Genomic DNA, 15,294 nt, shown 5'->3' on the forward strand with positions numbered 1-15,294 from the left:
CCTAACAGTACAAACTCTGAAGATAAGTGGGGGGCAATTAATTCACATATGGTGTCCAGGGCACAGCTGAGGGCGGTCTATAATAACAGTGAGAGACTTATTTCTGGAAAGGTGGATTTTTAAAAGTAGAAGCTCGAACTGTTTGAGCACAGACCTGGATAGCATGACAGAACTCTGCAGTAGTTTGCAACTCCATCCCCTTTGGCAGTTCTATCTTGGCGGAAAATGTTGTATTTGGGGATGGAAATTTCAGAATTTTTGGTGGCCTTCCTAAACCAGGATTCACACAAGATGGAGCAGTATGTTTGTGGGCCTGCCTTATAATAACACAGACTGACACTGAATTCTGGCCAGAGTTAAGTTAACACAGTGGGTTTGTGTTTGCAGGCGGTGATATACAACAGAATTAACTGCCGGGTGGTGGCTATAGACCTCAGGGCCCATGGTGAGTGGCTAACTCTCCCTCATGATAACACACATTCCTTCTGGTTACCTCATTCATGGTCTCAATAGTACTATTATTTTTTAAACTATTTTCTTTCACACAAAGGTGACACCAAAGTAAAGAATTCTGACGATCTCTCAGCGGAAACAATGGCCAAGTAAGTTGTCAGGAATGTTTTTCTGTCATCATTCAGAGATTAGTGTTAAACAGGGTGTGTGATGGGGAAGGTATTGTGTTGTTTAGATGGGGGGGAAACCTGACAGGACCTGAGGAGGTGGTGGAGGATTACTGTAAGGGGGTGGAGAGAACCTGTTGGAGAGCGAGGAGAACTGAGTCAGATGAGCTATTGGCTGCTGCTGTCTCCCATTGAGACACTGATCTGCTGTTTGATGCAATGAGAAAACCTTGCTGGGCTTGCTGCAACCCCCAGAAGAGTCTTGTTTACATGGACAAAGTGCCAGTGGGAAGAAACTGACATCTCTTTCCATCTCTTTCTATATTGTCTATCTTCTGTTGGGTGTGATTGTTTGAGGAGCTGGATTAGGCTGGTTTGTATGGATGAGATTGTTCTAGCAGTTGATTTATGCTGGTTTTGTCATCTCTCCACCAGGGACATTGGCAAAGTGGTAGAAACACTCTATGGAGAAAACCCACCTCCGATCATGATGATTGGACACAGCATGGGTGGAGCTATAGCAGTTCATACCGCTGCGGCAAACCACGTGCCGTCTTTACTTGGCCTGTGTGTGATTGATGTCGTGGAAGGTGATTATGGTATTTGTTTGTTTGTTTGTCTCAGGATTGGGACTTGTCACTTGATGATCAAACAAGCAGCAGTTGAGGAGCTGACAGAAGATTAATTGATGTATTTATTGTTTTAAACTATCATGTGACACACGGTGTCATTAATTCATTGATTGAGTGATTATTTCATAAAATTTCCACTATTGTGTTTTTTTCAGGCACAGCAATGGATGCCTTAAACAGTATGCAGAATTTCCTCAGGAGTCGGCCAAAGACCTTTAAGTCTGTGGAGACTGCCATTGAGTGGAGGTGTGAGATGCTGTCCATACACACAAGTGTAGAAATGCTCAGCAAATACTTTACTAATAGAGCATATTCCAAGTCATGTTTTCTGATCTTGTCCCTCCCCCATCAGTGTGAAGAGTGGACAGATCCGAAACGTTGAGTCAGCCCGGGTGTCCATGGGAGGCCAGGTGAAAAAGTATGTCTGGACCTGAGAAAAACTGGCTCAGAGGGCAAAATACCTTTTTAAATTAATCAACTTCAAGGTGTGACTTTTCAGGACCTATAACTAAACACAAGTTCTGACCTCCTCCATAGATGTGAGGAACCCCTCAACAGTCCAGGCGTCTCCAAGAGCATCAGTGACGGCATCATTGAAGAGGAGGAAGAAGAGGAAGGAGAATCCAACCACAAAAGAAAGAAGGAGGATGACCAAGAGGTTAGGGATGGGATGATTGGGGGGGGGGGGGTGTAAATGTTTATTTTTTTACAATATTGTATACCTATGTATTTGGGTGTGTTTGTTATGCGTGGGTCTTCTTAGGCATTAGTAGTTGGTGTATACATCTGGGTGCATATGTCATCTTGGGGGAGTGTGTATGTCATTTCCCACCTTTACAAAGTCTGTTGTAGTGTGTACATGAAGAGTAAACCTTAAATTAACTCTCTTTGCTTTCTTCAGGTGAAGAAGGAGACCCTTTATACCTGGCAGATTGATCTGTCAAAGACAGAGAAGTACTGGGAGGGCTGGTTCAGTGGCCTGTCTGCCCTATTCCTTTCCTGTCCTGTGCCAAAACTGCTCCTGCTCGCTGGTGAGTCCCCCGATTCAGTACATTTTAATCCACATGATTTTTACACTTGTGTGTTTTCAATATAATTCAAATGCATTTGTCTTTGACATTGGACTATAGCACACAATGTTGTGTATAACATTTTTCCCTTTACAGGTGTGGACAGGCTTGACAAAGATCTCACAATTGGACAGATGCAAGGTGAGGACGTCCTCAGATTAATGTTTGTTAGGTTGGTTGTTGTTAATTGTGGTTCTGATGGTGACTGTGACAATCCACTTAACATCGTCCCCCACTCCCTATGGTTTTACTGTAACATCTTCTAAATCCAATGGAAGCATATTGCTCATAAAGATTTGTGTTCAGGGAAGTTCCAGATGCAGGTGCTCCCTCAGTGTGGCCATGCTGTCCATGAGGACGCCCCTGAAAAAGTGAGTGGGTTCTGGGTATGAGACTGAACAACTGCTTGTTAAATGTGTCGTTGTTTCCCATTTTGTTGCGATAGTAATTTCAGGCCAATATGTAAGTAATATTGCACACAAAATACTATTCTCAATGTCTGGGAACTAAACCGACATTGCTCGTTTCCCCAGGTAGCAGATGCTTTGGCCTCGTTCATGGTCCGTCACAAGTTCACTGAATTTAAGGAGGGTTTCCTGTGGTAAGACTAATTTAGCACGAATAGAAACACATTGTTTATTACCTTTTAAGTTTGCTTCTCCAGTAATCATTGTAAAGTCTCATTGTGAAGACCTACATAAGCATGTATCGCTTATCTGCACTGTTAATGTTAAAACCACATGATTTGTGGACTAGCGGTTAGTGCTACCGCCTATAAGCACATGCTTGCCGATGTTGGCGAGAGTTGTAATATCTGACACTCTTTCCCACTGTCTCTTCTCAGCCCAATAAAATATACCCCCTCCCCTTAAAATATACACTAAGTGTACCAAACATTAGGAACTCTGTCCCTTTTGCCCTCAGAACAGCCTCAATTTGTTGGGGCATAGACTACAAGGTGTCAAGCATTCCACAGGGATGCTGGCCCATGTTGACTCATTTGACATTTTTGTAATTTAGTGATTTACTGTTAGTGCATTCATCTTGAGATAGCTAGGTGGGACAACCACGTCATAGTAAGTACATTTTTGCTCAGTAAAGTAGCTATCAGCAAAGTTAGCTAATAAGGGGAAAAAAGTAAAGTGTGAGTGTTAGTTCACGAAAGGCATTATTATTATTATTTTTTTTTTTGTGGGGGTCAGGGTGAGAAGGGGGTGCGAGCAGGTGAGGAAGGGGTGTGAGCGGGTGCTGTGGCATGATTTAAGATACTCTTTGAAGAGGTAGGGTTTCAGATGTTTTCGGAAGATGCCCTAGATTCAGGGGCGTGCTAGGACAGAGAAGAGCTTGGCCTGGGCTGGGCTGAGCTGAGCGGGAGCCTGGGCTGGGCTGAGCGGGAGCTGCCCTCTCGTAGGGATGGGAAGACCAAGAGACCAGAGGTGGCAGAATGGAGTGCTCGGGTAGAGGTGTAGGGTTTGATCAAAGCCTGAAGGCAGAGCGGGGCAGTTCCTTTTGCTATTCAGTAGGTAAGCACCATGGTCTTGTAGTAGATGCAAGCTTCATGCAGTGTAGTGTGCGGAAGAGCGGGATGAAATGAAAGAACTTGGGAAGGTTGAACAACAGGTGGGCTGCTGCATTCTGGATACATTTCATGGGTTTGATGGCAGCGGGGACCCCAGCCAACAGCGAGTTGCAGTAGTCCAGGCGGGACATGACAAGTACCTGGATTAGGGCCTCTGCTGCTTCCTGTGTGAGTTAGGGTTGTACTCTATGGATGATGTAGAGCATGAACCTGCAGGAGCGAGTCACTGCTTTGTTTGCAGAGAACGACAGGGTGTTGTCCAGGGTCACACCAAGGTTCTTTGCACTCTCGGAGGGAGACACTGGAGTTGTCAACCGTGATGGATAGGTCTTTGAGCGGACAGGCCTTCCCTGGGAGGAAGATCAGCTCCGTCTTGTCGAGGTTGAGCTTGCGGTGGTGGGCCGACATCCAAGCTGAGATATCTGCTAGGCACGCAGAGATGCGTGTCGCCACCTGGGTGTCAGAAGGGGGGAAGGAGAAAAGTAGGTGAGTGTCATCTACATAGCAATGATAGAGACCATGTGAGGATATGACAGAGCCGAGTGACTTGGTGTATAGCGAGAAGAGGAGCGGGCTTAGAATCGAGCCCCGGGGTACACCAGTTGTGAGTACGTACTGCAGACACAGATCCTCTCTACTTCACCTGGTAGGAGCGGCCTACCATATAGGATACAGTCCATGAGTGTGCAGAGCCTCATCTGTGAGAGTGTGGACTCCAATGCTTCCCGCAGTTGTGTCAAGTCGGGTGGATGTCATTTGGTGGTGGACCATTCTTGATACACACAGGAAACTGTTCAGTGTGGAAAAACCCAACAGCGTTGCAGTTGTTATTGACATACTCAAACCGGTGCGCCTGGCACCTACTACCATACCCCTTTCCAAGGCAATTATATATTTTGTCTTGCCCATTCACCCTCTGAATGGTACACATTCACAACCCATGTCACAACGCTTAAAAATACTTATTTATCCTGTCACCTCCCCTTCATCGACACTGTTTAAGTGGATTTAACAGGTGACATAAATAAGGGATCATAGCTTTCTCCTGGATTCACCTGATCAGTCTGTCATGGAAAGAGCCAGTGTTCCTAATGCTTTGTACACTCAGTGTATGTGTATATATTTTTAAATAAACAAATTATGGACATAATACAATAAGGTTTTGTGAAGATTGCTGCCACCAGTATTGGTAGTTACTGTATAAGGTCTGTTCTGACGCAAGTAATACTTTTTATGTCAAAATGGGATGCTAACTGGTACAGGAAAACCAAAAAGCATTTGTATGTGTTTTTTTTAAACATTTTTTTAAATTATTGTAACAGCTAACGGGACTCAAATCAACTACATAGACAAGTGGCAGTTTTGCCCTGGACCCATCCAGCAGTCATGGAGGCGTTGCCTGGAGCCTCAAGGACACCATCTTCTGACAATTACCCCCAACTGCAATAAAATAATGTTCATGAGCACTATATAACACTATACAAAATTCTCAGCACTTCAATTGGTAAAACAAATTCAATTGGTATATATAATTTTAAATGTATTGTTATTATTACTACTACTTATACTTTGACACCTTATGGTTTTGCCTTTTCTTTTTTTTGAAAGCAGGTATTTTGTTTCACCCATCCACTCAACATTTTTTATTTTCATTTCCTGTGATGCCTTTCCTGTTTCTTGTTACATTTTGGCCAGCTGCATCTTGTTGTGCTATGTGTTTAGATTTTAAGAATGATTAATAAAAATGGAAAAGGAATATTTCTCCCGATTTTAAGTTCTGTTGTATGTCTGGTATATGCACTATTTATTTCCATGATAAACACAGACACCCATTATGGAGTATTTTCCAAGTGTACAAAACGGGGTCTCCCCATTGTCTTAACCAAATGGGCAGATTTATCGGCTTGAAGGAACAACGCTTTCTTCAATTGTACCATCACAGCAGGCTTGACTTTTCTAGTCCTGCAAGTTAAGTAGTGTAGGAACCGGTTGTACGGCACCATCCCTCAGCCCATATTTGAGGGGGCTCAAACATCGTAGCAGGATAATGAGGAAGTTGACATACTGCAGGTCAGTAAAGAGCACTACTGTCTGCAATGGCCAGTGCTCTTTCTAAAGGTGCATACAGTACAGGAAAGAGAGGGACAGGCCCAGCTGAACCATGTGCAGTAGCACTGTCTTGTGGGCCTTACTGGCTTTCGTTTTGTCAAAAAGGCAGACCTGGCTGCTACAATGTTGATGTACAGTACCAGTCAAAAGTTTGGACACACCTATTCATTCAAGGGTTTCTTTTTTCTACATTTTATAATAGTGAAGACATCAAAACTATGAAATAACACACAGGAATCATGGAGTAACCAAAAAAGTGTTAAACAAATCAATATTTTATTTCAGATTATTCAAAATAGCCACCCTTTGCCTTTGACAGGTTTGCACACTCTTGGCATACTCCACCAGAATTCCCTCCAGCTAGTTACGAGGTTGTCTCAAGGTTCTCATTAGCAGCTTTGAGAAAATTATTGTATATTATGCTCACTCATCAGTTGACTTTGCTTTTGGACCTATCCTGCCAGGCAGGCTCAGACTTGAGGGGACGGTGCTGCTTTGGTGGGTCTCTGACCTCGTTCACCTCTGTCATGGATGCCTAGGCTACTTGCAGTAAGCATATAAAATGGATAAGGACTTCTCCTTAGTGGGTGGGTTGCTCAGGTGGGTGTCTAGGATATAGGGTTGGCACCATTCCATCATGATAGGAAAAAATAAACTAGATACTTTTATGTTAAAATGTATATCCTATATTTGCGCAAAAGTGAAGACTTGCTCTGTCAGCACTCCTGCTTGCAGACACACATGGTCTCTGGTATTTGCAACCATTTTCCTTACTCACTTAAATCATCACATAAAACACACAGGCACCCCATCTTCCAACACACCCGCACTCCCCTCACATATACACACGTACATACCCACATATTATGCCTTTTATGTCCTTTTTTTTCTACCTTGTTGATTCCTGCCTCGTTTTGGGCTTTGGGTACTTTGTGTTCCAGTTCCTTGTATTTGGGGATTTATTATTTCATGAATTGTCCTATTTATAAATACTATACTTAAATGTAATAAATTATTTTACAACATATACTATTTAAGTTAGGGAATTTGTGACCGACCGCCTCGATCTTATGTAGCAATTTAAAAAAACAACGTTTTTTTTACATTGGATAAAAGTAGAGACTAGAAAATGGTATATCATCCACAGCAGTTGAGGAACAATGGGAAAGTAATTCTGCTTTGAAAGTTGATAAACTTGTGTCATGAGAATTTTCAATCACAATGATAATAACTAACAATCAAACTTTGACCAATCCCCAAAGTTTGTAAGACCCTGGGTTTAATAATAATTAGGCAAAGACTCCGCTTATGCAAAAGGCTCATACAGTTTATTCACGAGAATAATAATAATAATATAATATATAATAATAATATATCCCATTTAGCAGACGCTTTTGTCCAAAGCGACTTACAAGTCGGCTGGGGCCACTACTTTTACATATGGGTGGTCCCAGCGGGAATCGAACCCACGACGCTTGGCGTTGCAAGCGCCATGCTCTACCGACTGAGCCACACGTCTGCTGTCTGAGAACATTCTGAAGTCCACAATACAATGACATCCATTTTAGAACTTGCTCCCCACTTACGCACATACCTCCACACAAACAGTAGATATCATACACACAAACAGTAGGTGAGTTGTATCCTTCCCCAGAGTTCTCACTACTGTTTATCACTACCCAGGTCACAGTTCCATTCCCCGAGATTAGAGGAAACTTGAGAAGGACTCCCAGTCCTATCATAAGCTTCTCAGAGTTCTAGCCAGTTCGTGTCAAACACAGTTGAATTGTTCTCTGTATTTTCTTGAGCACACACATACACATTTCTCTCCCTCACAGATCTCTTCTGAACCTTGTTGGACTTACGTTTAACCTTTTTGGGAAAGGGGGCAGCATTTTCACTTTTGGATGAATAGCGTGCCCAGAGTGAACTGCCTCCTACTCTGTCCCAGATGCTAATATATGCATATTATTATTAGTATTGTATAGAAAACACTTTTTGAGTTTTTGTCTGGATGAAGTGCCTGCTCCTCATGGATTACTGGGCTGAACATGCTCACAACAAGTGGTTATTTGGACATAAATGATGGAACTTTATGGAACAAATCAGTCATTTATTGTCGAACATTTATTGTCCTTCGAGTGCCTTCTGATGAAGGTCATCAGAGGTAAGTGAATATTTATGGTGTTGTTTCTAACTTTGTTGATTCTAAAATGGCGGATATTCCTCTGGCTGTTTTGGGTTCTGAGCGCCGTTCTAAGATTATGCTTTTTCCATAAAGTTCTTTTGAAATCTGACACAGACTTCTCCTTAATGCAACTGCTATCTTTAATTATGTGAATAAAACGTGTATCTTTTATCAATGTTTATTATGAGTATTTCTGCAAAATCACCACATGTTTTTGAATCAAAACGTTACTGCACGTAAGGCGCCAATGTAAACTGAGATTTTTGGATATAAATATGCACATTATCAAACAAAACATACATATTGTGTAACATGATGTCCTATGAGTGTCATCTGATGAAGATCAAAGTTTAGTGATTAATTTTATCTATATTTCTGCTTTATGTGACTCCTATCTTTGGCTGGAAAAATTGCTGTGTGTTTTTGTGACTTGGCTCTGACCTAACATAATCATATGCTGTGCTTTAGCTGTAAAGCATTTTTAAATTGGACACGATGGGTAAATTAACTTCTTATGGCTGGAGGGCAGTATTGAGTAGCTTGGATGAATAAGTTGCCCAAAGTAAACGGCCTACTCCTCAGTCTCAGTTGCTAATATATGTATAATATTATTAGTATTGAATAGAAAACACAAAATTTTCTAAAACTGTTTGAATGATGTCTGTGAGTATAACAGAACTCATATGGTAAGGAAAATCCGGAGGAGAAATCAAAACAGGAAGTGGGAAATCTGAGCTTTGGATGTATAGAGTCCCCAATGAAATCCCCTTGAGATATTAATGATGGTGCACTGCCTAGGGGTTCCACTAGATGTCAACCATCAATATAAATTATAATGAGACTTCTATGGTGTTGTGGGAGTGAATGATAACAAAATCAGTCAGGTGTCTGGCAGTCAGCCATTTTCTGATCATGCTTGTTCCTCATGGTAGTTACTTGCGTTCCATGGCTCATGAAGACAAGAAGGAATAGTCCGGTTGGAACTTTATTGAAGGTATATGTTAAAAACATCCTAATGATTAATACTGTACATAGTTTGAAATGTTTCATCGACCTGTAATATAACTTTTTCAGGTTTTTGTCTGATGTAACGCTGACCAGAATGAGCGTTTGGATATGTATACCAAACGCGCTAACAAAAGAAGGTATTTGGACATAAATAACGGACATTTTCGAACAAAACAAACATTTATTGTGGACCTGGGAATCCTGGAGTGCTTTCTGATGTAGAACATCAAAGGTAAGGGAATATATATCATGTAATTTCTTGTTTATGTTGACGTCAACATGGTGGCTATTGTGACTGTTTCTGAGCGCAGTCTCAGATTATTGCATGGCTGGCTTATTCCATAAAAGTCTTTTTGAAATCAGACAGTGGTTGCATTAAGGAGAGGTATATCCATAATTCCATGTGTATAACTTGTATTATCATCTACATGATAATTGCTGGTACGAGCCCACCCTACATCAATTATAGGTGCTGTGAGGTTAAGAATTTTCTCCTGTACTTCCAAACCTAAGTCAGTCACATTAAGGATTACCTTTCAGCCATTAAAATCATTTAAGCTCTCAGTGCAATTCTTGTGTCTATAACACTGGTACTCATCAGGAGTTAAAGGGAACCGAGGTGGGTTGGCCGAGTACTTCAATCTGGCCAAACCAATCCCTGTAAAGTCATTTACTTCCCTAGGGAATTGTTTAATGTTTACCTTAAATCATACATCTTGATCTTCTTTGACTCCTTATTCTGTAAGTCACTCATCAGTGTATTATATAGTTCATCTACTACTTCTTATCAATGACAATGGCGTCATAATTAGTACCGGAAGGTGGTGGATCTGGAGGTATCAGAAAGGTTACCAAGACTATGATGCAGCTCAGAGTCCCTACTCTTCCCAAAAACCGCCAACCCTCTCCTGCCCTTAGTCGGTCTGCTAGGTACCACCCCATACTCACACCTCTAGGAGCACACACAGTGATGAACGGTCGGGATAGGGAATCTTCGTTAAAGAGGTAAACCCCAGACCCTGTTGGTACTCGGTTCTTCTAACTTTGTGTGTGATCAGCAGTGCTTGTATGTGTACATACCTTTTTGCAGTGGGTAACGTGGACCCATGTGACCCTCTCAGCTATTCTAATGGCAAAGGCAGTGGTTTAACAGAACCTGGTATGGGCCTTCCCAACGGGGTTGCTTCCAGTCTATTCTTCTCAGGGACTGGATCCACACCCAGTCTCCTGGTTGGATTGGGTGAATCACCTTCTCCTGTAATTCACCTGTTGGACACAATCTTGGACATACGGGTTTGGTTAACAAACAGTCTTCTAATGTGTTAGTATATCTTCAACTTCTATGTCTACCTGTTCTGGTCTCCCTAACCCTGGCATTCTATTTGTTCTACCTGATTAGCTAAAATGTCATCCATTATTTAAAGAAAATAGATCCTAGTAAACCCACTCTAGGGATAATATCTTGACCTAATATTTTAGCTACTGTAATCGTGTCCACCAAGTAAGTTGGGAACGCTTCTACCCATTTAATATACTTATCTATTATTGTTAAACACCCCTTCTTTCCCTCACATCGGAATAGTTCAATGAAGTCCATTTCCAAATGTTGGAGTGGATATTCTACCAATTTTTTAAAAAGTAGTTATCTTCTAGGCCACTAAGTCTTTCCTAACCTGCAGTGTTTCCCAACCTGCTCTACCACATGGTGTTTCCTAACCTGCTCTACCATCCTACCTCCCTGTTAGCACATGGTTATGCCCATGTTATGCCCATGTGTCAATTCTGCTGCATATCTAAAAAGTGTCTGGTAAGATTAGTCAATTATCCTTAGTTCAGACCTCATCTTGTAGGATTTCCCCTTTCATTTTCCACATGTCCAATTCTCCCTGGGGCGTTCGTTATTGGCTATCCTGTAACAATTATCTGTCAAGTGTCTTATCTACTTTTATCTGTGCTGCTTTGTATGATTTTAAAATGCATATGTGCAAATAGGTTACTATCTCTCCTTTCTTATTTCGCAGGGTCTAGTCAATGCTACTATTTCGGCCTGCTGTGCAGAATATTTTCTGGGCAATGGTTCAGTGTCTAACACCTTAGTTCCTGAAACCAACTCAGCTTTCATTCCCCTTTTAGTTAGGGTAACAACAACTTTCAACAAAATCATCATCTCTTCCTAGCGAATTTACTAACCATCCACTTAAAATAAAAAATAAAATACCTGCCTCCTAACTTTTCATATTTTTAAAAACCAATGGAGCTAAGTCTCTCCATGAATTAATATCCTAAAGCTAAGCAAATCAAATTCTCTCCCCCTTTTATTCTTATTCTGTCTTTTCTGTCTGTCACGGTATTATTTCTGTCCCCCATTTCTCGGGAGAGCCTTAACACTCTGCCATCTAATCCTGTTTATAATTTAACTATGCTGGTCTCTACTCAGTAACTGTTATCTACCCATTCTGTGTCACTTCTATCTTCTCTCCTCCTGCTACTCCCAAACCATCAAGGTCTCTGCAGTGCAGGGGAGGGCTTCTCTGTCTGCCCTTCCTTCTGTCTGTCACTCTTTCTTATAACAGTCAGTATCAAATATGGGTTCTGTTTCCAAATATTGACTAAATTTCTCACTGTCTCCCTGTCTGCACTCATGGATTTTTAGAAAAATCAACATGTCTATGGTAGTAATCTCTAAGATTATTACCTAGTTGATCAAGTTTATCTCGATACACTCAATGATCCTGAATCACCACAGATATCCCTGTCCTGTAGGCTTAGAATATGTCCTAAATACTGTGAGGTTCTGTATTATACACTATAGCCCGTTACCATATCATATGTGATGGAATACTATTTGCTGTTGGCTTGTGTGAGTACATGTGTTATGCAACATAGCTGACTTGAGACATTGTTAACAGTTTCAGGGCCATGGGCCCTTTTTCTCATGATGGAAAAATACAGAATAACATGAAGACAGGAACTGTGTGGGGGCACATTCAGAACGTAGTGTTTCCGAGAACAAATGGTCTTCTGTTAGATAACAGGAGCCAGGTGTGTGATAACGGTATTGAGCATGGGCACATAGATATTCTACACAATGACAATGACTGACCGCTGCAGCGCCTAGGGGGCTGGGACCAGCTCGGGCGCCAACAATCAACGATAGGCTGAGTGAGTTTAAACCACGCCCAGTCTCTACTCTGACAGGCGGGCTCAGAAGCAGGAACTACTTCTGTCAGTATATTATAATAATTTGGTCAGGAAAAAGTCAGTTCTCTGTTTGCCCTGCGAGGTGTGACAGAGAGCCCGTATACGACAATTGCATTTACCATTTATTGCTTAGCTAATAAAAAAAAATAGTATACAATCGGTGACTCAGTGTCATACTTGTTCTGATACCAGATTCAAATTGACGCAACCCTAACCAAACTTAACACGTCTACCATTATTAAACGTATTCTTGCTGACTTTATAACCGTATTCAACAACAACCTATAATAATACTATTATATCAATTTCACAGCCTTGTTGTGTTAAATTTCTTACACTGCATACAACAGCTGACTACCTAAGGGAAAATAAACTTTGCTAGATTACTAAACATTACTTAAGCCAAAATAGTGGGAGTTTCAAAATAACCTTATGACAGTTTTTTATAAACCCACCTTCGCCCTATTTTTAACCCATAATTCTCCATGAGATTATTGTATAAAAAAATACTGCAACTGGTCAAAAGATAAAACAACATTTCAAATAACATAATCAGATCAAAATTACTACTCTGAAACCCTCCAAAGAAAAATTATTGTACCCTTATTGCCATAGGAAGAGAGACTTAAGGCTGCAATCCCATTAATGGGATCGATATGACAACAGCCAGTGAAAGTGCAGGGCGCAATATTCAAAACAACAGAAATCTCATAATTAAAATTCCTCAAACATACATGTATTTTATACCATTTTAAAGGTAGTCTTGTTGTTAATCCCACCAGTGTCCGATTTCAAACAGGCTTTACAGCGACAGCACCACAAACGATTGTTAGGTGACCACCAACTGACAGAAAAACCCATCCATTTTTCCAGCCAAAGAGAGGAGTCGCAAAAAGCAGAGATAAAATGAATCACTAACACCATAGCTCTTCATGTGACACAATACATGTATGTTTTGTTCAATAAAGTGCATATTTATATAAAAAAAATCTCAGTATACATTGCCATGTTACGTTCACTAGTTCCAAAAACATCCGGTGATATTGCAGAGAGCCACATCATTTTACAGAAATACTCATTATAACGGTTGATGAAAATACAATTCTTAGACATAGAAATATAGATATACTTCTCCTTAATGCAACCGCTGTGTCAGATTTCAAAAAAACTTTATGGAAAAAGCAAACCATGCAATCATTTGAAACGGCTCTCAGAATTTTTTACATTTTATCTGCCATTTTGGAGTCAACAAATCAGAAATCACATTATAAATATTCCCCTACCTTTGATCTTCATCAGAATGCACAATTGCTTGATTTGTTCGATAATGTCCATTATTTATGAACACTGGAGATCTGGTGCGTAGCCTTGGCACCACTCTTCCAGGCTGAATGCCCGCTCTAGCCTGGCACCTCCAGAGCGCAGGCACATGTCGAACCGGGCTGTAGAGGAGCACTGGAGCTCAGGTGCTTAGCACTTGCACTGCTCCTCTTGGCTGCATGCCCATTTTAGCCCGGCACGTGCGGGGAGCTGGAACAGGCCGCACTGGGTTCTCCTTGCGAACTGGGGAAACGGTGCCTCGAGCCGGAGCAGGACTCACCGGGCTGTGGAAGCGCACTGGAGGTCTGGAGCGCCAAGCTGGCACAAGACATACAGGGCTGGGGATGCGCACAGGCGGCCTGGTGCGTAGGGCTGGCACAGTCTTCACCAGACGGCTAGCAAGCACCTCAGGACAAGTATGGAGAGCTGACACAGGTGACATGAACTCGAGGACACGCTCCATAAGGCGAATGTCGTGCCTCATGCACCAACACAGCAGCTCTCTCATAGCTCTCTCCTCCAATCTCCCTATCAACTCCTTCACTGTCTCTGCTTCGCTCACCTCCAATTTCACCCCGACTTGTTCTGGTTCCATCCTCGGCTCCGCCAACCGTCCCGTGTGACACCCCCCAAAAAATTATTGGGGCTGCCTCTCCTGGCCACGCTGCTTGGTCCTTTGGTTTTGGGAAGTTCTGTCATGGCTGTTTGAAGGTGAGGAACAAGGTGCAGTGTGGTGAGAGTACATTATCTTTTAATGATCAAAATGACACCGACAAAACAATAAACAATACAAAAACAAACCGTGAAGCTCAAAGATAAAATGCCATAAAGAAAGTCAACTTCCTACCAAGACAGGTTGGAAAAAAGGCGCCTAAGTGTGGTTCCCAATCAGAGACAACGATAGACAGCTGTCCCTGTTGAGAACCATACCCGGCCAAAACATAGAGATAGAAAATCATAGAAACACATCACATAGAAATGCCCACCCCAACTCACGCCCTGACCAAACCAAAATAGAGACATAAAAAGGATCTCCAAGGTCAGGGCGTGTGCATTTCATAGTTCACAACCAATGTCTGTTCAATTGGGCGGGGCCACTGAGTGAACAGAGTTTACCTTATGGAAACAATTCTCTCATTTAGAAGCTAAAATTATATTTAATATTTTCACAAATAGTTTCATATTTAAAATGTAAAATTGCACAACAATTCCATGTGAATCTGATAAATAGAATGTGTAGACTTTCCAATATACAGTTTATGTCATCCTATCATCAGTAATAATGTCTCAGATGACAACTGATCTGATATCATATTCGTTAAGTATCAACGCATATTTTCAACTGGTTGGATTACTGAAATATGGTTCTGGTCCCCACCCTTTTGATGTTTTCAGACTTTCTCTATGTTAACAAAGGCTTTCCAATAGTCACACCTGTAGAGAGAGAGGAAAGGGGGAAAGTATTTATAAACCTCCCCCAACAGGGCAACGTCATGACATAAGCTTCCTGGTTAGAGTCCCACTCCTCGAAAGAGGCAGCTTTAACCTTTAGCTCAGTGCGGATTTT

The 15,294-nt window shown here is 41.6% G+C and overlaps 1 protein-coding gene across 1 annotated transcript; it reads left to right on the forward strand.

Annotated features, from left to right (window-relative positions):
• Positions 1 to 370: 370 nt before the first annotated feature.
• LOC135538990 (protein phosphatase methylesterase 1-like) lies at positions 371 to 5,669 on the forward strand. Its single transcript, XM_064964881.1, has 11 exons — positions 371 to 445; positions 551 to 602; positions 1,056 to 1,210; positions 1,408 to 1,498; positions 1,605 to 1,670; positions 1,790 to 1,910; positions 2,154 to 2,283; positions 2,419 to 2,463; positions 2,629 to 2,693; positions 2,856 to 2,923; positions 5,224 to 5,669. Exons 2-11 carry the CDS (start codon positions 595 to 597, stop codon positions 5,225 to 5,227), a joined length of 753 nt encoding a protein of 250 aa, XP_064820953.1. The 5' UTR covers positions 371 to 445; positions 551 to 594; the 3' UTR covers positions 5,228 to 5,669.
• The last annotated feature ends 9,625 nt before the right edge of the window (positions 5,670 to 15,294 follow it).

Source organism: Oncorhynchus masou, unplaced genomic scaffold, assembly GCF_036934945.1.
Source record: "Oncorhynchus masou masou isolate Uvic2021 unplaced genomic scaffold, UVic_Omas_1.1 unplaced_scaffold_6___fragment_4___debris, whole genome shotgun sequence".
In the NCBI taxonomy this organism is placed as follows: Eukaryota; Metazoa; Chordata; class Actinopteri; order Salmoniformes; family Salmonidae; genus Oncorhynchus; species Oncorhynchus masou.